Source organism: Takifugu rubripes, chromosome 22, assembly GCF_901000725.2.
Source record: "Takifugu rubripes chromosome 22, fTakRub1.2, whole genome shotgun sequence".
NCBI classification, from domain to species: Eukaryota; Metazoa; Chordata; class Actinopteri; order Tetraodontiformes; family Tetraodontidae; genus Takifugu; species Takifugu rubripes.
In genome coordinates this window covers 12,339,293-12,366,913 of record NC_042306.1, presented here as the reverse complement: position 1 = coordinate 12,366,913, position 27,621 = coordinate 12,339,293, and the positions used below count along the sequence as shown (strand labels likewise).

The 27,621-nt window shown below is 47.5% G+C and overlaps 1 protein-coding gene across 2 annotated transcripts in view; it reads right to left on the bottom strand.

Annotated features, from left to right (window-relative positions):
* Nucleotides 1-27,621, bottom strand: part of LOC101070154 (low-density lipoprotein receptor-related protein 8-like) — a 44,407-nt gene that overhangs the window by 6,014 nt on the left and 10,772 nt on the right. For both annotated transcript variants that reach the window (XM_011616596.2, XM_029830747.1), the window contains exons 3-12: nt 21,158-21,280; nt 13,807-13,935; nt 8,739-9,128; nt 7,197-7,319; nt 6,344-6,466; nt 4,403-4,522; nt 3,902-4,027; nt 1,786-1,957; nt 980-1,207; nt 264-382 (exon numbers count right to left, since the gene is read on the bottom strand). In XM_011616596.2, the coding sequence (XP_011614898.2) occupies nt 264-382; nt 980-1,207; nt 1,786-1,957; nt 3,902-4,027; nt 4,403-4,522; nt 6,344-6,466; nt 7,197-7,319; nt 8,739-9,128; nt 13,807-13,935; nt 21,158-21,280 (1,653 nt within the window). The remainder of the gene's footprint in view (nt 1-263; nt 383-979; nt 1,208-1,785; nt 1,958-3,901; nt 4,028-4,402; nt 4,523-6,343; nt 6,467-7,196; nt 7,320-8,738; nt 9,129-13,806; nt 13,936-21,157; nt 21,281-27,621) is intronic.

Genomic DNA, 27,621 nt, shown 5'->3' with positions numbered 1-27,621 from the left:
CACGTGCACGGAGATTGAGCACATATTGATTGGTCTTTGAGGTGGGGACTTCTTAATTCTGTCCAACAAATCCCTTTAGCTGGGATTGATTAACTTTTAAAATGTCAGATTCTCACCGCTGCATTTTGCCGGACGGATCGATAACTTTTAAAGCACTTCAAATGCTAACCTTTAATGTTTCCCCTCTCATAATTTCACATTTAACCTTGAAATATCAGTCACTTTTGACATTTGATTAGTTACAGCAGTAAGGAGAAGCTCACCCAGAGTGATCCCGTTGGGCCACTCGATGCTATCGGCCACCAGCACCTGTCGATCCACTCCATTCATCCCGGCCTTCTCTATCTTGGCCCGCGTGCCCCAGTCTGACCAGTACATAAAGCTGTTATGGACAAGGGAAAATAAGAGAGATGATCTATCTTGTTCTGTGCAGAGAGAAGTACACAAGCACTAACACCCCCACTCCTACGTCTATGTGAAGTACCCATATCTAGTAATTTCGTCTGCTTCCAGCCACGAGATTCCCCTCTGTCGGCACCGCGGGGCACTAAGGCTGCAGCAGCACATGCTGGCATAAATTCTATAAGGCATGAGGGATTAAGAGCGATCATCTAGGACAGAGTTTATGTAGAAAAATACTGAGTCAGCACGCTAAATAGGTCACAGGCGTCTAACTCAGGATTCCCACATAAAGCAACAACAGCTCTCCTGTGTTTATCGTACGGCAGAGACCCAAAAGAGGATTACTATTATTCAATTTCCGCAGGCTGGAATTATTTCACTGTGGGGGCATTCCTGCCTGTTCAAACTCACTGGGATTTCTGCTGTGTATCACACTGTTGTGCTAAGAATGGGAAATGGAGAGACGGAATCAACTTTGATGAATATCCATCCCACAGATTTAAAAAGTGATAGAAACTCCCGGCTTCGAGGGTTTCCCCCCCTCCGGACCCCCGTGTGGACGCCTCGTCTCCCTCACCCGTGGTGGGGATCCAGCGCGATGCTGCGAGGTTCGCTCAGATCCGTGCTGATGAGGACCCGCCTCTTGGTGGCGTCCGCCGAGGCCACGGAGATGGACTTGTCTCCGGAGTCGGTCCAGTAGAGGTTGTGCTGGAGCCAGTCCAGGGCCAGACCCACGGGGGTGTGAAGGTGTGACTCCAGCAGCGGCACCTGTTGGGAGGGGTCGCTGGCCTCGTGGATGAAGGCACTGCGGGAGGGGGGAGGAGAACACGGGAATCTCAGTCTACTCGATAGCGTGACGGGGAAAGGGGAGGGGGATCGATATATGCATTCTACAAACATGCATCTGTATCCTGAAATCTTATCCCACAGACATTAGGGTGTAAAAGCCCCCCCCCAGATAAACCTTGACTACCCGAGCATCCAACGGATCAATCAGAACATGCGATGGTACGACTGTCCGCTGTAGCTTAACGAGGATGCAGAGGGATGAGAATGTGAGCGGCAGCCTTGAGGCACCCTGAGCAGGTTCATCCTAGGGTTAGTGTCCTTCTGAGGGGACCACTTAATAGATTAGACAAGGTCCCACTCATGGGTTCCCCACTGGCTGCGAGGTGAGGGCCAAGCGTCACTGCTCCCAAATGGGAATTTTAATTTGGGCTTCCAGGGACATCCTTTCAGCTAAGATCAGCTTATAAAAAGAAGGCTTTGCTCCAATTAGACAACACTCCAGGGAGAAAATCAAGTTGGTTGTGTGGAATGAAGCTAAAAGGGGAGCAAACCTGAGCCTGGGTTCATAAGAGGAGGCAGAGGATCACTTTTTACCTGTAGATTTTCCGATGGAAACGATCGCACCAGAAGACGCGGTTGTTGGCTACGTCCAGGTCCAGAGCGACGGCGTTCTTCTGCGTGGACACCACCTGGCTGTAGTCCCGCTTCACCAGGTCGATGCGTCGGATCTCGTGCCGGTTGGTGAAGAGCAAGTAAGGGCTTTTCCCTGCAGTGGAAGCAGTCGGGATTTAACAGGAGAACTGTGGATGTGAGTCAGCTACAGTTTCCAGATCGGCCCAATGCAAAAAGATCCATTATTTAACCGAATGTAACACAGGCCCATCCCACCGCCGCTGGCTACTTGGTGAAGAGTTAGCAGAGTAATCTAAGCCTACCAGTTCCCTAGAGAGATGATAATCCTACCTGATTTTATCAGCAGGGAAATTGCAACAATGCAAATGTACGTGATCCCAAACTGATTTAAGCGTTTGCCTCATGGTCATGCAGCGTATTACTTTCATTGCTAACCGCTGTTATTAGGACTATTACTATCACATTAAGCATAATAATAATAAGTGATACCTCCATCTATTCTGGAGCCCTGGAGACAAAGCTGCAGAAGCTCCTTTTTCTCATTAGCACAGAGCTCATCTCCTTTCTCGAAGTAACGCCACAGAAGAAGATTCTATACTACACAAAACCACAAAGCTGAGTCTTTATTTGCCTTTTTTGTGGTCCACAAAAGCTCAAGATAGAAGTGGGCAGCCAAACGAGACAACATCCATAATTGGAGCAATTTATGTCTGGGCATTTATGCTAAATTTGAAGGGAAAAACAGAATATTTTGAAACTGGGTCAAACAAGCAGCGCTTAATCAGAGAACAATTAATATCGTGCACTAACAAAGACAGGAAAGCAACAAAATGGGAAAGTAATCTCTGGCGTGATGATATCAGATTTTGACAGAAAAATAGAAAAGAAAATCTTATTCTAACAAGTTTAGTGGCCTTTTATTAGCAGAGACAGCTTCAGGCTCGTGCATCTACCTGGCAGTGTGACCTTGTTTCATTTTAGCTGCATTCACACCTATTTTTAGAGCTGTCCACTTGTGATAAGGACACTCAGGATGCATTTTAACTAGATTCTAAACGGAACAGAAGGGGTGGGGGGGTTACATTACCATGCATTAATTCCTTATAATTCCGTGAAGAAATGTGGGTAGAGACACATAAACAGCGTGTGCCTGCAGGGAGGACTTTAGCTCTCACGCTAGCAGTCCACCTCTGTCAAGTGAACATCTATATTAAGCTTGATCTCTTTATTCCGACAGCTGCAGTTATCTCCAGAGGCACAGTTTTTAATGACTTTCTCGCCTTTTGACCATCTTCACTGCACTCACCCCACCCCAGGCACGTTCCCTTGACAACATTGCTCTCTCTTCGGGTCCAAATCGCAAAGGCTAGCTAGGACAGTGACAATATTTCCATCTCCTCTACAGAAAAACACACAAACTGTCCCCTGGTGCTTGAAAACATTGACGGCGATGGCGAGTTTGACACTTTTGACACTTTTGACACAGTTGTCTCCTGGGATAAACGGATGGGAGAGAAGATGTGCAGTCATGCACTTTGAAGACAGACAGACCAGGGAAATACAAACACATAAATGTGCACTAATATTAGCTCACTCTAATTGACAGAGATATAATCATTTTCTTCTGGAAAAAGGAAATTGGCATCTTGCTTCTCCACTACTCAAAAATGCCATTCAAGTCGTTCTCAAGGCCTTTCAAGGCATTTCAAGACATTTAAAGGTTTCTTGAAAGGCTATGTAATCTAAACTAAACTTTGAGCTGTAGCTCCTAGCTGCACTTGAAGGTCAAAGAAAATTGCAGTTCACTTTGTTCCAAAGAGTTTAACTGTTGTCACACAAACACTGACATGATGCCAGATTGAATTTGGTATAATTGGCCTCCACAGCGATTCAGTCAGGGATCCCCAAGAGCTGCTGCGCCAAATTAGGTGCTCTGCATGGTTGAACATATCAGTCTCATGAAACTGTCCAATCAGGAGGCAATTTTTGCCTTTAAGGGTGGAAAAAGCTGAATTTTTCAGGCTCAGAACCCCAACCTTGGACGCCCCAGGCCTGTTGATCGTGGCTTCAGACTCACCCTCCGCCTTGCAGGTCTTGGTGACGGGGTCCATCTCATAGCCTTCATAGCATTCGCATTTAAAGTCCCCTTTGTAGTTGATGCAGATCTGGCTACAGGCGTCGGGGTTTTCACACTCGTCGATGTCTGCAGGGCGGCGAGAGAACACCGATGACCCGACACACACGGACACGGACTAATTCACACTCATGACCCTGAGAAAAGCCGACAGCACGGACGAGTGAACATGTACAAGGGCCTTAAATGGCAGGGAAGAAGGGGGACAGGACGCGTCCCAGCGGACTTCCTGGAGAATTTTTTCCTCGGATGTGATGAGGAAACGTTAGCGTTCGAAGGACGAAGAAGGGCAGGAAGGGGGAGGGTGTTATGACAATGCCAGTTCCCCTCTGGGAGTAAGAGACTGGGCACATTAAACAAAAACAGACAGCCATAAAGCAGAGAGCAGCGCACACACACCCACACACACACACAGCTCCATCTTCCTAATCGATTTTTATTTACCCCCACAAGTCTTTCTGTCCAGGAGCCGGTAGCCAGGGGGACACTGGCACTCAAAGCCGATTGGCCGGTCCATGCACACATGAGAGCAGCCGCCGTTGTTGATCATACACTCATTCAGCCCTGGGACACACAGGGAGAAAAAAGTCAAACGCTGCCAACGAGAGAGGAAGATCGGGCGTATTGACCGTCCTATTAAAATATCAAACCAGATTTCAGATGATGAAGGATAGTCCGTATGGAAGTGGAATAAAGAAAGATGTGAAAATAAAACCTCTTTCTCGAAAATAGCTCAAAGCCGCAGCAGCACAATACAGATCTTCAATACCAGCTGAAGTGGGCTTCATGGGTACCTTTAACTCGGAAGAAAAGATCTCAGAACTAGGCCCACTCAAGATTACTCCTAATAGCAATATGCAACCATAATCCATTTCACTGAATTACACATTTTCTTATGCTTTTTTTCAAATTACAACAAAAGAAATGTTTGAAAGTTAGAACAGAAGGTAATCCGGGAAAAAGCAGCAGCTCGGTTTTTACACGAGAACAGTCGAGGCTGCTGACTGAAAATATGGAAAAGGGAGGATAAAGGGAAAAACACAACCGTCTATCAAACGCGGTTGTTTGCAAACAGGCGGCGTTCTTTACCGGCGGACGCAGGGAGATCTGCCGGCGCGCATCAGCCCCATCAGTTTTAATGGCAAGGCTTTAAAAATACACGCGGTCTTTAGGTGTTTTCTAAAAACGCGGGGCGGCGCTTTTCTCTCAGGATTTACTTGTTTTTACCTTGTCGACAGTTTTTCTTCAACGTTTAGAATTCTCGGCTGAATCAATCTTCAAATTCAAATCTCCCTGCCGCCTCTATCTCATTCATTTGGGCACAAAAACCTCTCAATTATGTTCTTGGCAACGGTGTGTTCGACCCAAAATAGTTGCCGCAGCAATCCCTGCTAACCCAGGATGATTAAACTCATATTTAATGCTTTTTACTGGGACATTCAAACACAGCTACACCATTTTATTCATTATTTATTGCACCAAAAGGGAAGTGGGATTAAAAGTTGACTCTCCAAAGACACTTTTTCTTGTTTGCTTTGTGTAAGTGCCAGAAGGCTCTGAGTGCTGCCACTGCCAACATGAAATTCCCCTCTCTGATTCAGCTGGAAGGCTGACAATAACCTGCCACTCAGGTGAACTCCCAACTCAGCCCTTCCATCTCCGTTCCGAGCTGCAGACAGCAGCTGCATTACATCTGGAAGAGGTGCTGGGAGCCCCAGGAGAGACCTTGTGTGGCAAAAGCTTTTTCCAGTCTGCTTTCAAGGACAGTTGGGACTTTAGAGGTCATGTGTCTCCTTAATCTGTAAGCAAACGTGACATCTTTCCCCCGTCATCGCCATCCCCGCCGTCATGGTAACCCATTACGCACCAGAGCATGAGCTGAAGTTGTGTTAACGATGCGTGCAGATGTGACTCAGTGCTGTGGTAATGTGCTATTATTAATAAGGAGATGGGAGACGGAGGAAAACATTCCCCTGCACTCGGAGTAAAAAACGCATTCTCTTTATGTTCCTCTGTTCAAAGAGCGACGCTGGCAAACGCCATCAGCCCCGGCGCTGGCGCGTAGGTGCGCGTGTTCCGTCTGAGAGGAGCATCTTGCGGGTAAACGGTTGAGGGAGCAGAGCGCTCAGCGGCACGCAGGTAGACAGGTTTTTAATGAGCCGAGGACAAGAGCGGGGCTGGAGGAGAACGGCGGGGCGATACAGGAAGGGCGGGCGCGGGAACACACCCTGACGGAATAACGGCTTCTGAAGCTTTCGCCTTTATGAGACTGTCTGCTTTCCTTGACGTGTCTTGAAGGGCGATGTCTCTTTTTTGTGCAGGGGATGTTTTTACAAGACTTGGTGAGTGAAACAGGCCAAGAGGGGCACAAGCCTGGTCTCTTACCGCACTCCTTCTTGGGCTCGTCCGACCGGTCTTTACAGTCCTTGACAGAGTCGCAGACCTTGGAGCTGTCGATGCACTCTCCGTTCTTGCACAGGAACTTCAGGGGTCCCTCACATCTGGTGGCTGCGGCAAGGAAAGGAGAGACGGGAGCATTTGTATGGGCGACAGCAGGACTACTCCAAATTAATTGCCGTGCATTTGAAGGGAGCTGGAGTCCGGAGGAATGTCTCGAGTGATTCACCAAATTACTGAGGGCTCGCTTCAAACAAACCGCAGGAAGACATTAATACCATCGGGGGGGCTTTGTGCAATTAAAAATTAAATTTAAAGGACTGAAATGTTTCACAGTCCGATTTCCTCTTTTGCTGGTAAATTTTGCATCAAAGCCAGCAGAAAGATTGTAAAAGCAGGCAGCAATTAGTTCAGACAAGTCCTTCAAAACCTGCTCAGCTTGTTATCATCTTTCTGCAGCCAAGCGACCCAAACTCCACAAACCCTCCGATGACAAAACGGGCAAAAAAAAAACAAGAAAAAAAATGAACTATATAGCAGGTGAGATTTTAAAAAAGCTTTTGGCAGCCGCACCGCGTTTCCATTCTGTACCAACAATGTAAAAGCACCTTCACAGCACAAACCAAACCCCATGGCAACGGTCCACCCAGACAACAATAATCCCAGCAGGACAAAGGTCACAAAAACCTTCTCAGAAAGGACGACATGAGTGTCGCTAAGGAGCTTAAGGGGCCCCAAACAAGGCCTAAAACCAAGCGCACACCAACCCCTCCAATCGCAAACCCCTGATCCGGCAGCCTGGCTGACGACTGAGGTGATCTCAGCCGGGTCTCACACTCACCATTGACGCAGCCGGACTCGTCGCTGTGGTCGACGCAATCGTGGACCTTGTTACACTGTTTGGTTCCGTGGATGCAGGAACCGTCGCCGCACTGGAACTCGTCTGGGCGGCAGGTCAGCAGGGCTGGAAGACACACAAGAGCACGACTTTACCTGAACATCTGAAAATGGGCCCGTAAATCCCTTTTAATCCCTTTAAGAGCTTCCTGGGGTCCATAAAACGCCACATCCCGAGTTCCCTTTGCTTCCTCAGTCCTTCTATTTTCCATTCTTTAGTAATACCTGAGGGAAGACAAACACTGGAAAGCAGTCGTTCGTCAGTGCTTGTTTTGCTTTACAGGTGCTCGGACAGACGCGGTCGACCTGAAGGCGCGTGATGAATGATTTCCAATATTGCGGAGATGTTGGCTGCTCGAAGCAGATTTTATTAACATCCAGAGCAACGAGGAGCTTTTCATCAACGGGCTCAAGTATGCTCAAATAACTCCCCCCAAAGACACACTAAAAAGCAATATATGGAATGTAAATGAGCGGAGGTGTGATTTATGGAAAGGCTAACGCTCAGGCGTGTGCAGGCGCGTGTGCACGCAAACGCACGACACAAGGGGCACAAGGTGTGCATCCTTTATACAGCACAATTTCTCTGTATCGTTTAGATGGATCTAGAGATTTGCTTCCATCCTGGTACACGTGCACCTTATATAATCATATGAATAGCTTGTGGAAAATTCGATTTGTACGGCACAGTGGTCTTTACATACTAACGACGTGAAGACAGCAAAAGTGCTGAAGGTGCATGAAACATGAAAAGCACCCTCAAGGTCGCCCCTCTAGCTGCCCTCAGGCCGCTCGCTTAACGGACACATCCGGCCGGCTAACAAACCATCAATCACTCGTGAATGCCGCTTGTATCACGCCGGGGACAGCAAAAGGTGTTGGGATTTGTGTGTCGCACATCTTGATAATGTACGGTGAGACTATCTGGGCTACACATCCCGAGCTTAGCCAGGAAGGAGCTTCAGGGCGCTCCCGTCCACGAGGAGCTAATAGGAAAACCTGCTTTATCGCAAGGTCCCATCTTCAAATGCTATTTATCAACAGAAACACATTCTCCGGCGCCTTTACAAATAACAAATCCCGCTCCAGCAGATTGGAAAACGTGTTACACAGCAAAGGAGCTCCTGAGGAGGGGAAGAAAAACATCAGCTCCACATCGGCTTCCTCTGTCCCCAGGATACGCAGCGACCTGGTTACTAAACAGTCAAAAATGCACAGAAATCGGTTTTATTGAAGACAAAAACAATACTTTATGTTGCCATGAAGCAACACAAACAGCTGTGAAGGTGCAGCGATACGCAGATGATATTTAACTATTGCTTAAAGGGAATAGCTCGGGTTAAGGGCCACAATCATCTGTTACACCAAACCCCCGGGGGAAGGGGGGGCGTGGGGGGCCAGGGTGCACCTGAGGACAGCGGGCAATAAATAAAAACCACAAGCGATTCATATAAAACTGCTTTTCCTGTCATTCAAGGATACTTACGACAGTCGGACTCGTCAGACTTGTCCTTGCAGTCTGGATCGCCGTCGCACTTCCACGTCAGCCTCACGCATTCGCCGTTGGCACAGCGAAACTCCCCGGCTGAGCAGTTGGCCCGTCTGTTCAGCAGGTACGGCGCCCCGTCGCCGCCGCAGCGCTCCGGCCCCTCGTCGGAGCTGTCAGAGCAGTCGGGGTCTCCGTCGCAGCTCCACATGAGCGGCACGCACTCCGAGGTGTTGCAGCGGAGGTGGTCCGGCCCGCAGGTGAGCGGGGAGGCGCACTTGAGCTCGTCGCTGCCGTCCCCACAGTCGTCATCGCTGTCGCACACGTAGGTGGAGGCCAAGCACTTCCGGTTGCCGCACATGAACTCACCACTGGGGCAGGCTTTGGCATCTGGAGGACAACTTCCTTTGGTTAATTGCACAAGATTTCGCTGTTACTCATGACTCTATGTGGCATAATTAATGACAAATGTTGATAGATGTATCAAAAATGAGTCATCAAGTATCAAAAATGTGGTTTTGCCTCTTTCCAGCATTGCATTATATTCCTGCAACTTTAAAACCATCCCACATAGGAGAGCTGGGCGGGATCCACATTGCACAGATAACAACGACACCAAATAGTGCTAAAGGCTAACGCCGTATATAAATCAACATTTCCATGCTGGTGGTGGTTCAGACACTTTCCCCAGCCATCGTCACCAGCGACTGCTAATTAACAAAACTCTGCTAGGATAAAAATCCAATCCCGGCCTTCACTGCAAAACCAACATGGCATAAACGACGGCATGTCGGGGCGAGCTGTCGATGCTCGTCTCAGTCGTTTTGGCACTTAGCCGCGTAATCATGTTGATTGCTGTAGACACAGAAATGCTGTGTGATGGACGTGCTGCGCTTGCAACGTGAGAGGAGTAAATGAGCTTCCCATCTAAAAATCCCAAACACTTTATTTCAAAACCCAACACACCGTCCGGCAAAGGCTCGATTTCTCGCCGCGTGAAAAAGTTTCCGACCAGGAAGGGAACGTTTACCTCTCCTCACCACAGTCCCAAACTCAAGGCTTGAGTAAAACCTTTTCAGCTTCTCTCCCAGCTTATTTTTCTGTCTAAATCACGTCTGACCAAAACGCGCTCAGGCTGGGAAGAGGGTCTGGGTGCCCACCGCGATCCCACAGCAGCAGAATGTGATATGTACCCAAACCACAGGGAGCTTCAGTGGTTCTGCTGGTTATAGCGGAGGATTGCTGTTGCTAAGGACAGTCTGTAACCTCCAGGAGAAACGTCTACAGCTTCTACGCTGCTTTACGCAGGATCAACCTATATTTCACATGCCCTTTAAAGACTAAAATAGTAGAGGCAACGTTTTCCCTCAGAAGCTTTAAAAGTGCTCCGCGTGTCCTGAACAAAGGTCACGAGTGTCAGTGTGAATTCCACCTTACTGGAATTCTGCCCTGCTTGCTTATCTCCCAAAATCTCCAAGTGGTCGGCATGTGAGGGCTTTTATGTGACTGCCCGGCTTTGATGAGTTGATCAGAGGTGCGGGTGGAAATGTTTAGGGTGGAAACCAAGTGCAAAACAACTTTTTGGATTAAAGGATTTATCGGACATAAATGCCGCCTACAAACAAACAAGCAAGCAAATAAGCAAACAAACAAACAAACGAAAATCCTGCAAGAGGATAATCCTTTATAGGATCTGAATTGCCGTCATTCTTGCAGTCATTTGCCTCTTTTCACTTAAAAAGTCAAACATTGACGTACTGACATCCGCAGCAACGCCCCAAGCATCCGGCTCACGTTTATGAATATTAACCAAGCCCCATCTGATCCTGATGTAACTATGGCCCTTGTTCTGATGCTCTCCTGACGTCATGCTAATTTGGCTCTAAATAATTAAAGAGATTCAAGAGACATAGTTGTGATTACACAGGAGCCGAATATTAGGAATGTAGCTGAGGAAAGACGGAGTGAGAGAATCTTCAGGCTTCTGAGCAACTCTGATAGTCTCTGATAGTCTGATAGATAAAACATTCCACAAGACAGTATAAAATATAAATAAATCACAGAGAGAGACAGCACTTTACTCATCTAATGTACCTTATATCTATTTTTTATTTAACCTAAAAACACACATATTAATTTATGTGATGGATGTGCTGCATAATATCTGTAAAAACATGTGAGACAGTGTCTGACTGACAGGGAATAAGGGAAATATTCCTACATGTTTCTGCTCTGTATCACAGCAGCGACGCACAGGCGGAAGTCGGGTGTGTTGCTCCCAAACGGACACCCTGGTAACATGGAACTAGAGGCCAGGGCACCCACCTCCTTCACATCTCTCTTACTGGCTGGTAACAGACGTGACCCCCCAGTAAGCTGCAACTGTCTCCAGTATGGTGCTTTCACTGACCTCAGGAAACTCACTGCTTGGTCCAGCAATTAACAGTGACATGAGGAGGGAGGGGTCAAATGAATTTAATAATCCACGCCAACCAGGCTCAGAGTAAAACATCTCAGCAGCCTGAACTGGGACGACGATGCCGCTAAAAAGATGCAACGCGACAGTTAAACGGTGCTGTACAGCCTCTCCTAAAGTAACGCTAATAAGGAAAAGCTCTCTGCAGTGAGAGTAGATTCCACAGAATGCATAATTCACCACATGGAGGACTCAATTAACAGGATGCCTCTGCAAGATTTACTTTTGCCGCGGCAGGCTGTGCGCTCAGTTAACTTCTACTAATCACACAGCGCGCTGGGGCTGAGCGGGTTCTCCCAAGATCTGTCAGTTTTGGGAGGCTAAATTAAAATCATGTTTGGGTAAATGTGAGTAAAAGTGCTTTTGCTTTTTGCTTTTTGTCTTCAGCTTGTAGGTTTTGCTGCTCACGCCAGGAGCGAGTGGCCATAAGCAGCCTTGAGTTAAGAGAGCTCTCCCAGCTCAACAGCTGAGTACGACATTGTGTTGTTATTGTGCAAAAATATGCTGCAGATGGAAAAAAAACCCACGTAGATGCGAGTGAAGCTTTTCCATTATAAGGCGGAAGGGAAGGGTCGCTGCTGGCAGAGCATTAACCTTATTAAATATCTAAAATAGAAGCCATTAATGTGCTTCAGTTTCCCGTATTTTTGTGCTAAACTTCGTCCTGCTAATTGGAGTCATGCAGGAGTATCAATCACTTCCGCTCTCATTGCCTCTGAAATCTGGAGCCTGTGTTGGGAGCATGAGGGATTTTCTGTTTATTTCCCCACATTCAGCCTGCAGTTGATTTATGCTTTAATCTTTTGAATTAAACACGCCCAACCTTTGATTCTCAGCTACATTCGCAGCCTCTCTTCCCAGCTTCTTGCTTTGCCAGCAGGCAGGAGAAAAGACAACAGTGACGCTGATTCTCAGGTCTCCTGCTGCATTATTTTACGAGGCTCCGTTCACCCCCCCAAACCTAAACATACAGCAACTTAATGCTCCTCCAAAGCCATTTCTCCAGCTGCCCCAGTGCCATCAGCGATGCTGTAATGAACAGATAAACTGGTTATTTACTCCACGTTGCCCTCCTCTCGCTGCCTGACTGTAAATGTGAACGATAAAGCCTTCGGTCTGCCGCTCAGGAGAATTAACGCACATTCATCTGGTTTGCATTCACACAGGTTGTCCCCTCGTCTGCATGCAAATGCTGGTAAAGTGGCGCCCCAGAGTCCACCTCCGGGTCGCAGCAGTTCCCTCTGGCTGGAGTCTGTGCTCCGCCTGAGTGGGTGGCAGCCTGCTGCCTGCCCCCGTGTCACAGCTGAGAGGCTTAAAGCCGCCACGTCAATATAGACATTAGAATGAGAAAAGGATTAACGCAGGCTAGAATGGATCTCAATGGAGAGTGCACCAAAAAGCCATCCACGCCACGAGGGCATTAGATCTAGAGTCAATGGAATCACTTCCACTTGCACAAGTGTGTGTGAGAGAGAGACTGACTGTCCCTTTGCAAGCCGGTCTGATGGGAATAAGCTCAAAATAGAACAAATGAAGCGTCTAATGGACGCTAGTTCAAGCAAACCCAGCATGACCCAGCAGTTTTGTCCTGTAACCCATCTCTGCAATCCCAGCCGCGAGGGAAAGGACGAGGGTTTAAATACCCGAAAGACCAGGCGGGGACACAACCAAGCACAGGTGGAAGACAGGAGACAAAAGACAAAACAGGGGGAGGGGGACGGGAGACAACCTGGACACGGATTCTTCTCACTACAGCCGCTTCTTGGCTTCCACTATCCTGCAGCGTTTGCAGCGTTTCAGGATTTCAGGCGCTGCGTTACTCTCAAACAACCGTCGCTTCCAGTGCTGCTCTGATTTGCTTCTGTGTCCTTGGTGCAAATTTGACGCTGATTTCGCGTGTCGTCCACAGACGGGAGGTCCGACTCCTGTGCACCGTTAGCGCTGCCGTATGTGTCCGGGACATGAACCAATCACAGCCGGAGCGACCACACAATCAAGTAACCAGGGAGCTGATGCCTGTAAAAGTGGCTGCCATTTACATAGGTTAATGGGGATATGCCCCCCCCACCCCCCCCCGCACGCATCCACTCCAGCTCTGTTGCCTCAATCAGCTTTTCTTGATGTGAAGAGGCAACGGGGGAGAGGAGAAGAAGAAGAAGAAGCTGATTCTTCACAGTGCCTCAGAAGTAGGGCAGCGATCGTCCCTGTAGGGAGCGGGGGGGTGGGGGATGGGGGGTGGGGGTGGGGATGAGGAGCAAGGCTGAGGTGGCTGGGTGGGAGGTGGCGCCACGAGGCTAAACCCTCGAAGTCCGAAACGCGGTGACAGAAATCGCAGATCAAGCACGTCGGATATTTGCGATACGCATAAGCAGGAAGCAGGAGGCTGATTTTCCAACTCAAACCTCACTTCAAAGGCCCGTAATTACACGGCGACTCCTGCTGCGTCTTTAATGTCTCCTGCCTCTTGATGGCGCCTGGCGTCAGAACGGCGACGCTAGAGGGGAGAATCCACGTCCCACGGGTGCCTCCCATCAGCTCGTGTCATTCCCTCCTTCCGCCACGGCTGGATTTCAGCCCCGCCGACAGACTCACCGGATGCGCAGTCCTCCTCGTCCGCCCCGTTCTCGCAGTCTTTCTCCCCATCGCATCGCCATGACAACGACACACACTTGTTGGTGGATCCCCCGCAGTCGAATTTCTCGGGGGGACACGTCTGTATGCCTGCGGGAATGAGAATAAAAGAGATTATAAGCAGCGCTTTTAATGGTCGCGGCCACAAAAAAAAGCATCTCTAAAGCACCGCTGGAGCTGATTTCCCTGGTGCCCCCAACTCATCTAATCTCCACCACTCTAGCCAATTGATTTTACCGTCTTACCCGCCTCTAAAGAGACACGCGGAAAGATCATGAAATACTGCAAATGCACAGTCGGCTGTAAAGAGAAAGCCCCCCCTCCTGTCCCCGCCAATCTGTTCTCTTTGGCATGAGGTGGGATTGATCCAGATTACGCTGCTTCCATTAGGAAGCCCGCTGTCAATTATACATGTTTGCTTACAGTGCAGCCTAAAGCGTCCTGGAAGGGGATCAAAGGGTGACCCGACCTGGTGAATCATTTATAGCGTTTTCATGCAATCATTTCGGTCGATCGGATGGAATATTCTCCATCTTTGGACGTTTGAGGGCATCATCACCCCCCCCAACACCATCTGTCAGCCAACTAATGCTCATGTGTGCACCGAAAGGATGTGAAGCTTCATACCCTCCTTAGGCTTACAAATGATTTTCCGTCTGACTTTTTTCCCCCCTGTTGAACAAACAGTATCTGGGAAACATCTGCAATTCCTTTGCAGCCACCCCGGATAGAAGAGATCACAACTGATTAAAGCAATCGATGATGATCCGACTGGGCAGTAAAGTGACTAACAAGCGTTCAGGATCAGATCAGCCACAACTTTTAGATCTCTTCTGCAACATATCAGCTTCCTGAGCTGCTAGCGGGTGATGCTACGATAACAGTTACTGACTCGCAGAGATGGGTTGATGTTGTGAAACTAAAGGATCCACTTTGAGGATCTGCTTTGATTTTGGACTGAGAAACCTCTTTTTTCCACGTGCCCGTCGCTGCAGCAGCGCAGCCTGAACGCAAACACGCTGTAATCGCGATTATTTATGAGGTTATAAGAGAATCAGCGACGCTGTTGCTAACGATGTTAGGTGCTGGTTGTCGTGTGTAATTGGACCAGACAGGGACCCAGTGGACCGAGCCCTGGTTCTTAAGCGAGCGCAGCTATTTACCGCACACTGATCATCTCAAGCAGCCCCTTTATTTTTACCTCTCCTCTCCTTTCAGATGGCGTTAATTCAATGAGCAGCAGATTTTTGTTCAACCTCTAATATATTTATATGGATATATATATTAATGATAACAGGGCCAGAAACAGGTGCTTATTTTGCCTCGATATAGCTCTGCAATCATTGTAATTTTTATTTGGATACTCGACCATATTAGCGCCCACGTTTGACCCACCCCCCCCACCCCCCGCCAGGGTGGGGGTGGGGCTGAATGAGTAGGCTGCACCAGCTTCAGACAGCATGTAGTCCACACCAGTTCCTGCTGTCGTCACTTTGAATTTTGCTGCACTGTTGACACCGTGAAGATGAAGGACATCAAAGATGGAGGCCAGGCCTTGATGGAAGGAGGCTCATTACAGGCTGATGATCAAAGGAACCCCTGATTTTAGATTGCTATGCAACAAAATTCCTTCCTTCCTCCCTTACATGGTTGAGGATGGGAAAACAATCTGACGATAAACACGGAATTGTTCTAAAACTGTTGTGGAATCTCAGTGGTCCTACTGCAGGCGGACATCCCAGAGGAACGGCGGTGATGAATAATGTATGCGCGGATAATGATGATGCAGCAGACCATTAGATGTTGGGGTTCCAGGTTGTGATTTCCAACCATGTGAGACTATTGCCGCAGCAGGAGGAAGGACAGGCAGAGAGAATAGAGCTGATGCGTCCATCACCTGCGTGGACATTACATGGACTCATCTTAACCCTGATCTCAGCCCAAGTCCTCGCCCTGAATATTCAGGCTGCATCAGGTCATTTATGTCCACCAAAATGTTTAAATAGACCAAAAAGTCACCTTGTGGTTTTGGAACACACTGAAAAAAATGTGGACTCGGGGCAGAAATAGGCAAAAAGGTTCATAGATTTATTTCATCCAGCTTGGTTCAGTTTTAAGTTTCCACTAAAATCTTTGATGTCCAGTGACACTAAAGGGGTGAGACAACCGCATGAATAACATATTAACCTCTGTGACCTGATAGTTTATCAATTTGGTTCCCGTTTGAGGAAATGTAAAGACAGAAACAGGCTTTTAATCTTCAAATTAAGAATGGCATCGTTCTTTAATGACGCAAGTCACTGAAATAGTTTTCAGATGTGATCCTGGATCAACTCAGGACGGAGATAAATCGTGTGTCAAAGAGTGATCACAAGTGATAAACCTCTCAAAACTCGTGCACAGGCACTTCTCAGGGATGAACCCGACGAGGAGGAGGAATCTGAGAGAGAGGAACTTACACGCTGTCTAGATGTATTTAAAAGAACACGGCGGGAGAATGCAGAAAGGAGACGACGACAGGCGCCTTTAGAGAGTCAAAGAAAGATCCATCAGATTTGAGACGCACACCAGGACAGAGTATGAAAGAGAACCAAGAGGCGGACTGCAGCGTGACCTTTTGTTTTGTTTTGGTTTTATCCTAAAGCTAAATCGAAGCCATCCTTACCAAGCGGAAAGAGATGAAGGATGAGCAAAGGCCGGCGGACTGGAGCAGAATCCAGATTCACTAGTGAATTAAGGGCAGACTGTCCTGTCCCTTAAACACCATGTTTAAAATAAAGCCTCCTAAATATGAACACCAACTCTCCCAAAACCAAGGGTCAAATATAACTATTTGTATACGTTTAATATATATATATATATATTATTAAATGGTGGAAATTAAATATCAATCTACATAAAACCAATCTGAACTCACATCTTTCTTCATATGGAGGAAAATTAAGGCATTTTTAAGAGTCAGGCATAGTCTTCCAAGGAATTTGGGATTGTAATATTTATATTGTGTGACATAATGTGTGAGGTTATCTGACAGTACTGCAGTTGGTCCACAAGGGGGCGCTTGGTTTTGGGTCGTTATACCACCGAAGAAGAGCGCTACTCATTGATTGGTTGGATTTTGTGAGCAATTGGAAAAGTAAACACAGCTGCCTTTGGAGTTAAAATACTTTTCTCTGGGAGATCATTAACTTACACTTTGAAGGGATGAGCCTCAACATTAATTACAACTGAATTAAGTGTCAAATTTGAGTTTTATCTGGGAATGTAGAAGACTTGTGAAAGTGTTGTGAAATTTATCTCATTAGTTCCGGAGGTGAGGGCAGGTCTGTCAATACAGAGAGAGAAACAATGAATTCCTTTTTTCTAAAAAAAAACCCAACTTGATTTATCCAGGGAAAATCTTCCTGTTTTCTTCTTCGTGGATAACTGGAGTCTTTGGGCCATCTTGATGAAACAACTGTTCCTTTTCTTCTGCACATTTGGTTCTGCTTCTTTTTCCGCCTTTGCTCCTTCCCTCCGAGGATAATCAAGGGGGACGTTTGTCCCTGTTCTTCCTCAGTCGTCCACAAACATCCTCCAGTTTGTCAGCAGCAGCTGGCAACGCCGCGTTTGCATCTCCTGCTCTTTGTGACGTTTTGTCCCTGTTGCAGCAGATCTTCCTCCTTTGTGGCTGAACTCTGTCTCTTCAAGGTCAGGTCTCTCTTCCCGTCCTGTCTCATAACCGGGTTGACTTCAGCAATGCTTGTCCAGCTGCTGATTCTTGTCCTCCAGCTGGCCACTTGTCCTACTGTCCTTCTGATCTATCATATTTTTTCTTCCGTTCTGTTTCCAGATGCTGGACATTTGTCCCACAGATGTTTACCAAGTCTTTTTTTACAGTGGTCTGGTTTGTCTCAGCTGTCTCTGAATTGTCCCCGTCCCTCAGATTGACTTCACTGACCCAGGTTCATGTTGTCTCCATCGTGTTTGTGTTGTTTTTCTGTCCTCTGACTGGTGTCTATCCTGGATCCTGTTGTCCCCTGAAACAAGTCTGCAGGATCCTAATTTTCCATACTGGATGCACCCAGAAGTGAGCGTCCCTGTTTCGTCTGCATCTTAATGAAATCTTACGTTCTTGTCAGCAACAATAACTGGTGGACATTTCATTTATTTCTCTATCTTGTTGTTCCTGATCGGTAGAACCTGACTATAGATTGAGGTTCCTGCTCCATCGCCATCATCACAATAAAGAGAGGTCCAGTTGTTCCTGCCGGAGTTTTTCATCTTGCCATCAGCAAGCAAGTTTTAATAAAAGTGCTTCTGTGTTCGTTCACCACGTTACTGTTTTCTGTTGACACGTTCCCTCTAATATGAGGAACATCTTTCATTCATCTTTAAATTGCTTTCATTTTGGACGGTCTTTCCTGTTGTCTGAAGTGACACTTGCATTAAAGAACATTCTTTGATCTATACATCAAAGAACCTGGGTCTCTCTTTTAAAAAATATACTTTTTAAATGTATTTTTAGAAGCACGGTGAACAGAGAATGGCAGCCGGTTACTCCCTGACTGCCTGGCTGCTGTTTACCACCTGGGTGAAGAATGAGGGTTCTTGTCCATCACGATGTTTCGGCAGATCAGTTTGGCTTTCATCACTCTCCAGAAACCCGAGGCGTCGCTCGAAGCGACAGCTTTAGTCGGGTCATTTGATCAGAATGAACCTTGTTACTGTTGCTGAGAGCCTGTTGCCTGAAAATGGATTTCAATGAATGAACGTAGCAGCACTACAGGCGATGAAACAGGGCTTTACCTGCCTAAACTCACCTAAACGCAGCATCATCGTCCTGAATCATTTAAATCTCATCCATGTAAACCCCCAATAGATCACTCTGCTCTGAATAATGGAGCTTTTGCACTGGTGAACCATCCTTTGGTCGTTTCAGTCCTGTTGTCATACTGTGAAACATTTAAAAGGTTGTTCGGTGTTCATGAGCACGAAAGCTTTATTCTGTGGAGGCGACGCGCACGTCTGGTTGAGAGCAGGGACAGAGGCCCCTGAAATAAGTCTATTATCATGTTATTACAGAACAGGGATAGGAGAATGCATGCAATAATAACACTTTCTACAGCCCTAATTCAGATTAAATCAATAGGTGATAAAGGTAAAGTCAAATCACTGACTCGGTCAATTTAATAAATATTTTTGTTTCTACATTTGTGCTAATTTATGCACGACACATTTGTTCACCTTTTATTGTGGCGGCGACAAACAAGCCACTCGCGTGAACCCGCTAACATTAACTGTCAGAAGACACATTTCCACAAGAAAGAAAAGGGAAAGAAGCCACACAGTTGTGCAGCATCCAGTCAGTGGAATCCAAACACATTTGTAAGGAAATATCTTCCATTTCAAAGTGAATAAAAGCATAGAAAGAAAGCAAGAAAATAAACTCCCCCACAAAGCTCAGCATCTGCTTTATAGAAAGAGGGGTTCGGTTCAACCTTTAAAAGACTAAACTGACAACCAAAACCGGCCGATTTAGAGTGACAAGTTGCATCGGTTTGAAGAGTGACGTCCTTAAATTATGGAAGCTTTCCCCGTGTCCCGCTGATGAATTGCGGAGGAGAGGGCGGCTGCGTTGGAGCTCGGCCGCGTTCCCGTCAGGAAACGTCAATAAGAGAAAAAACTAAACCGAGATGCCACCGCCGCGGCACAGCTGGCTGTGGTGGCCCACTTCCTCCTTGATTACACGTGAATCTAAACTATGAGCTTTGGCACTTTGCTGCGCTTCTCCACGGGCTCATTCATTTTTCAGAGTTACTCTCTCAATGTGGCCCACATTTGAATTCTTAATGTGGCAATGTAACGCTACTCCAGCGTGTAATTGGGAATCCACTCAGTGAGCCAGAATGTGGCACAGATGTCTGCGGCGTCGAGCGGGGTTTTGCACGCACGAGGGTGCGCTGCACACCCGCCGTGGCGAGCTGGAGGTACGGGACACTTTTCTCAGCCCGGATTTGAACCACAGGAAGTGGAGCGTGATGCATTAAGGTGCGTTCTGTAATTACCCCCTGTAAGGCCATTGTGCTTCTCCCTTTCTCCCGTTTGCGGGCGGCCATCATGTGACTTCCGGGCGGAGCGGTGGAGGCGCATCGCATGGTTTCCCTGACAGATGTACACTTCTCATTAACGCTCTGTAATCTGGCCGAGCGGCTGACAGGTTATTTGCCAGTAGGCTAATGAGACCGTGTGAGATTCGCTGGTGTCGGCCGGTTACTGTGGCCCGACTGTTCTCTACCACCCCCCCCCCCCCCCCACAAAATGTCCATTCAGCAGGGTTACTTCCTTCCTTCTCTTGTGTCATTATTATGATTCAATCCCATCTCAAACGGAAAAGGAGCTGCAATATCGTGGAATTCCTGCATTTCCGTGCTGTAGCGTCGCTGCTGCTGCGTCTCACGAGGCAGTCTTCCAGAATTTGCAGCTATCACGTGATTTGGTATATTTTACGCTCTACTTGATGCATTTTAGTTCCACCTCAGAAGCACTTAGAGATCATCAATGAGTGGACACGTCTGGTTCAATCTGGTTAGAATGGCGAGTTCTGGTCATTTGCTTGGGTTTTGGACATGTCAAGGCCACAGCATCCTTCTTTTGTCCCTCTGGGATAAAAGAACAACTCTAAGGTGAGTTCTTGCATGTGGGTTAGGAAGACACATTTGAATTTTAAATTCTCTCTTCAGTTTTTTGAGTTTTAGAGGTTTGCGAAAGTGAAAAAGGACTCTTGATCACAGCTGATTAGAAGAAACCAAAACATTTCAGCAAAATAGCATCATTTTCTTAAAGGCGCAGCAATTAATATTATAGTTAATATTATTGACATTTGTTGCAGTGGTGATGTAAAGCCTCCTCCTGCAGCTCGAAGGACTTTTAAACAAGCAGCTCTAAAAACCCCCCAATGAGAAGCAATCGAAAATGAAAAGCAATTATGAAAAAAAGAAAACAACAACAGGCTCTGGCCACCCACACGTTCCGAGTCTCTGATTTACGGCTGAGACATCGACTCACCTAAAGCCCATCAGGCTTTGTGTGCGTGGGGGTGCTAGACTGGTGCGAGCTAACAGCGAGCACGCCAAACATCATCAGAGAGGTAATAAAGCTACACAGGCTCCCTCAGACGGCATTAAATGCTGCTGAGCGTGGGTGAGCGGAAGCCTGTGAGCTGGTTTAACAGCAGCTGCAGTCTGAATAACAAAGGAAATCAGCAACCTGAGCACGAGTTCTATAGGAGACTCGTCAGAAACAGCAGAAAATACAGTTCAGGTCCACTCACTGCAGGTCTCTGCTGCTTCGTCAGAGCCGTCGGGACATTCCGGCTCCCCATCGCACCGCCAGCGTCCCGGAACACACTGTCCGTTCAAGCAGGCGAACTCGGCAGGGGCGCACGTCTTCTTGGCTGGACATGGAGGAACAGAGAGGGGAAGAAGAGGGCAGGTTAAAGGCCGTAGGGCTACAGCGCATATGTGTAGCCAGCAGAGCAAAGTGGTCTGAAGTGGTTTACACACAGTTCTGGCACAGTCGAGGCCACCCTGGCAGCAGGCTCGGAGCGATCTGTGACATTAGCTGTGTGGCTCCTGATGCATCTTTTTGCCAAGGCAGCGATAGTTCCATTTAAAGCAATGTCCACTTTCCGCCGTTTAAGCTATTTAAGAGAGCTGTCATCCCGGTTCCACATCAGCGCCGCTGACACATGTGCACAGACGCGTCGGCTCAGTTTGGAACGCACAAGCGCGGATTCTCGTTCTTGATGGAGATGGCAGCGTTCAAGGGGATCGAGGCTGGAATTATCTTCAATCATGTGGTTGGATACACAGAACATGGAGCTGATTGAGTTTAAGGGCGCCGCGCAGCATTTCAGAAGAAACAAAGTCATCCACTGAAGCTCAAATAGGCAAATCAGGCCCAGAGATCCTTGCGCATCACACACTGGAAGAGTCTTTCTTATCTATTTAATCTCTTTTTCTTTTAATTAAGACTTAAAGGAGGAAGAGGATTTCTAAATTTATTAAATTTAATATGTAATTAGATTATTAAACGTTTCTGGAGAGTGATGAAAGCCAAACTGATCTGCCGAAACATCGTGATGGACAAGAACCCTCATTCTTCACCCAGGTGGTAAACAGCAGCCAGGCAGTCAGGGAGTAACCGGCTGCCATTCTCTGTTCACCGTGCTTCTAAAAATACATTTAAAAAGTATATTTTTTAAAAGAGAGACCCAGGTTTGTTGGAAATTTGGATGTTCTGTGATCCCCCATTGATAGAATCTGGCTGTTTATGGCACACTCTTTAATAAGAACCAGTCGACGGAAGCTAGACGCTGAAACGGCGGGGCAGAAATCTCATGACAATGATCTGACTCCCGGCAATCATCTCTCCCATCAGAGGAGATCAGGCTCATCATCGCTTGCATTGTTCCTACGCCGCCTTCTCCTGTGCTCAATTCTGCTAATATCTTTCACTAATTGTCTCCACTTTTCCAATTTCTGGATGCTCATTCATTGTTCAGGCCTCCCCTCCCCTCCGGCTGCAGCTCTCCAGAACTCTAATCTCTCCTGCAGGTTTCTCATCTCAGAGCGGTGAAACGGATTCAGAGTGCTGAACACGGCGGGTTCAGGAAGGTTAAACCTTTTACGTCCTAAACTTATTTTCAACAGAGAGCTACAAGCCGGCGAGGCCACGGGCTGATAAATATGTCAAGTGAAATCCAATAACATGTCTGGAAGAAGTCTGTTGAGGTGGTAGCGTGGAGAGGGAAAAAAAAAAAAAGGCAGTGATCCAAACGTAATGTAACGGCCCCGAGCTCGTCACGGCTCAGGCTTGCAAAGTTGAACACAGGAATAAGCAGATTTTAAAAGCGCAGTCGCAAAGTTGCAAGACGGAATCATTCAATTTGCCCCGACCTGTTCTGGGAGAACCTGCAGGATGGTTTAATACATCAGAGGTTTAGCGGCCCTGAGCCCAGCTCTCTGGCCTCCCCACTCAGCTGCAACCACTCCTCAACTCGCCCCATCTTGGTGCAAATTAGATACAGCGTTTCCAGATGTGCAGTGCGTCTAATCCTAGCCGGGAGCCTGCGAGGAACCAGCAGCGATCCCGTTGCTAATCCAAGTCTGCTCCCACTTTTCCACCTCTTCCTCTTCCTCCAACTCCGCTTCCAACGCCATCTATAAGCCTGAGCGTGAGCGGTGTTCTTAGTTTTAGTTTCTTTCATCAACTTTCATGTTGTAAAACAAGTAAAATCCGCCAGTGCTGCAGAAAAGCCCCATTCAGCAAACAGAAACATTGAGGGTTGTGTTTTTGAGGGTAGCTGCAGGTGCCTGGCGGAGATATCAACACTACTGAGGGCTTCCTCAAACACGCGCTGCAAAGCCTTTATCTGCAGAGGGAACACTCTCCTTACGGCAGCAGGAGACAGAAACCATCTTCTTTAGTGAAACCCTGAATAGTTACGGAGCCAATCCTCAGACTGGGAATAGCTCCCCCTTCATTCGAAATCTCATCTACTTGTGCTCTTCACAAGAATCTGCTGTAGCAAGAGGGGCGAAGAAAAGCCCTGATGGCTCACCCTGACACTAAATAAACAGAGTTAATTAAAAATAATAATATATAATTTAGATGTTGGTGTTTGGCATTAAACTAATTTCCAGCCTGTAACCACAATCACCCACCTTTAAACTTCAAATAAAGGTAATTAACTTAAATTTATTCACCTTTACGGTGACCTGGAGCCATTGCAGCTGGCCTCGCCTCCATTTTTCCTGTTATTACACAACAAATGGGAAAGCGTTCTGCGGAGCAACTTAAATTTCCTGCGGCACACACAACCGCGAATGCCACACGGTGGAAGGAGACACGCCGAGGGTCCCCCAGGCAAGACATCAAGTTTGAAGGCAACGGAATAATTGGACTCATAACATCCTCCAAATGCTGGAGCGCTCTGAAGATTCTCGTTTTAATTAATCTGGCTCCCAGAAGAAGGTGGGGGAGCTGAGCACTGAACGAGTGAACGGAGGATCCAGTAGATCCGGATGTGGCCTTCCCAGGTCAGACGTAGCACCACTCGCTAAAGTCGTCGCCATTTCAGCTGATGTCCACGGGGGCCACGGTTCACTTGGCAACAATTACCTGGGCCAGCTTACGCCATCTGCTCCGATTGACTTTCTGTTTTAATTAGATGGGGCTTAAAATGTTAGCCTCGATGGGGGGGGGGGGTGATGGCTGAAGGTGAACAGCAGAATGAGAAGGTTGATCTGCAGTGGATCCTGGTGAATCGTTTTTCCCGGAGCTGCTAAGCGCTCTTTCTGTCAATCCTTGTCCCGCTTGAGGCGAAAGCTTCCATGAACTCCGCTCAGAGCAAAAAAAAACAGCCCAACCTTAAATCAAAACCAAACCAAAGCTGCTGATTTGGACAAATTCCGCCTTCGACATCACTTTCCGACCGTTTTGGTTTGCCGCCAGCTCCGTTTGACAGCTTAGCGTGACAGCATTCCCGAATGTTTCCTGGTGGCCGGACACACGCGGGGACGCATCAGGGATCTCTCACCAACACGAATTAACGACATGAAACCCAATCAGGTGAATCAGTGAAGCTGCTGGATTTCCTGTCAACCGTGATTGCTCAGTCATTCACACACACACACACACGCGCACACACACACACACACACACACACACACACACACACAAAGTGTTTTTTTCATCCTGGGAGGATATGAATGACAGCACTTTCTGTTCGGAGGCCTCGGAAGGCTTAATAGGTTGTGCGGTGATAAGCGGATTCTCCTGGGCATCGGAAGACAAATGGCCTCATTAGCACAGTGAGACACAGGGGAGGCTCGTCCAAGCAGGAAACACAATGTTTCCCGTTGGCTCAGACCAGCGTGAAACTGTCCGAGCCCTCCGGAACGAATGGGGTGCCATGCATGAAAAGGTGACGTCATCGTGGAAGCTGCTTTTGATGGCTATCAATCTAATTTGTCGCGTCTCTTTAACGATGCAGACGCATGGATATTTCCCCCGTTGATGTCAGCCTGTAATCTGTCAATGAGAGACATCTGTCCATCAGTCAGTGCCTGCAGGAGCCCACAGAGGGACAATAAGCCAAAGGGGGCTGAGCTCTCACTCAGTTCAGAGACTACTGATTTATAAGAAAGCACAGCTGCAGCAGTGAATGTTTGGATTTAATCTCTTCTGCCTGTTTTTTTGATTATTTTGCTCATAAGAACAAATTAAGCCAATCAGAAAGCCGTGACACCAGAGCGTTTTACTTAATCCGGACAGGTAAGTCGATCCGGCAGGGATCCCAATTTTGCTGTTTCATTATCAAAACAAACTTGATACGTCTCAAAAAAACCTGCATCTTAATGCAGACAAATTTCAGGACATGATGCGGAACGTTTGCTGCTCAGCGTTTCTTCTGACCTTGTTCCGACCAAACCGACATGCGATGCTAATTATAGCTCAGCCTACTAAAAAAGGCACATTTCCTCTCCCTCCGCCAGGTCGCACCGGCGCCTCAGAGTATCTCAGAGGTGAGATATACTCGCTACAAAGCTGCTTCTAGCAAACGGACAGTGATTTATCCCGAAGACAGGGCGCTCCAGCTTGGCTAAAGCCCAGAAGATTTACCTGGAAGTCATATCAGACGGAGGAGGGGGGGGATTTGTGAGCATCTATGAAAGCAATACAAGTCATGACGCAATCTTTGGTGCATTGTTTCCAACTGCGGACACAATTACAAACAGGTAAACACATATTCAGCATAGACACACCCACACACACACACACAGATATTCCTGCCTTCATGTCACACACACACACAGATATTCCTGCCTTCCGTCACATGATGCTCCATGTGTCTGACCTTCTGTCACTGCTCCTCTTTCCCAGGACATTGTTGGTGCAGCCATATGTCAACGCTACACTCACCACATGACACTGACTCACACGAAATCACCTTGGTTTTGCCATTTCCTCTATTTTATTTAATCAACTTCAGATGAATATTGGCAGAAATGCCTCTGGGTGGTGTTTTAAGCTGCCCATCCCATTAAAAAGATGTCTGAATCTTCCCTTTGCTACTTCTGAGGGAACAACGGAGCTTACCGGGTTCTGTTATTAAGTGTCTCTGAAGAGATAAGACCAGTTCTCCGAGGCACCTAGAAGAAGACCAGGCTTGGATGCAGCTTACTTTAGCTGGGAACGGAATATTCCTATATCTTTTTCCCAATAGTTGCACAATTCAGCCATTGATATAATTTCCACGAAGTGAATGTAATATCAGAACCATTTCAGCCGAAAACATCACAGAACATGGAAGGAAACAGTTCTTGTAAGCCACCATCTGGTTTTAGTTGAAGATGCTCGATCTGCTCTCTGGGGTCTTCCACGGATGAATTCCAGCATGCAGGGGAGCGGGTTCAATCCCCGGAGATGACAGAACGCGGTTTGTAAGTCACACATCACTGTGATGTGGAAGACATGAGAGGAACGCCTCCAGACTCAGATGACGGGAAGCGAGCTGGAGGGAGCAGAGCGGCAGGGAGACGTCATCAAATCAACCAGCATTTCATTCAGAAACCTGCAGCAGGCCAAATAAAGCAACTCGGAAGAGGAATTTAATTACGGCAGGTCATTTTAGAGGGAGTGGTGGGTGTTCGCAGCCTGTTGTTTTGTCGTTAATCCACGAGGGTTGAACAATGCGTCCTTCACCTGTGTGAGTTGGACTCCTACTTTTAAAGCTCAAATGAGCAGAGCAAAAGGAAACGAATGAAACGAATCCTGCTCTACAGATGAAGAAAACGTCCCATTTTCCCTGAAATAGTCCTCAAAAGTGTGGTCCAAGCACAATAATTAGGGGAGAGGGGGTGGATTATGGTGCTGCAGGAACATCCCAGGCTAAACAAAAACATGACCGCAATAACGAATAAGCGGTCAGAGATCGATCGGTCGCTGGGGGCTCCTGAAAGCCTCACGACTCTTCATTTACAATAAAACAAATATGCCGCGCTCACACACGCTGAGGCACTTTCTAAAGAGCCGATGCTGCCCGACGATAAAGAACGACATTGAGCTGCGCTGGAAACAAGTTAGTCGATCCGGGCTGTCACCTGGCCCGCGGCTCTTGGTGATGAAGCCTCCCTGGCCTAGAAAACAAAACAACCAAAAAAAACCAGACATATTGAAACAGCTGACGCCTCCTCAGCTGAGCCTTCCCAGCATGCTTCACTGCAGATTACTGCGCGCTGCTCCTGCTTCCAGGCCCGATCACGGTCTGCAAGCCTGTTCAGGGCCGCAGAGGAGCCGGTGAAGGGAAGGAACATGTTCTTCAGAGAGCGGCGCCGCCTCCATGTGGTTGTCCGGTTCTCCACAGTCACAGCCATCCAGCAGGCTTATTCTCCAGAGCCGGATCGATCGGACTCTCAGGGTTTTATGCTTTAATGATTCCGAATGGCTTAAATGCACAAAAGTAGTGCCTATCAGCTCCCAGCTGCTTTAAAATCTCACCTGGGGGCTGAGAACAGAGACAGATGAGGAAGTGTTTAACTCCAATGTTGAGCTCAAACATCTAATGATTTCCAGCATCTGGGTTCTACAATCCTTGTTTGCGGATCAAAAGCTGACGGTCGCTCTCTGGAGGAAGAATCCAGCTCTCTGATGAATCGTCTGCTTGAAAGATGAACGATAAAACGTAGATTCAAGAGGGCGAAAGTACGGGGCGCAATGTGAGTGGTGTGG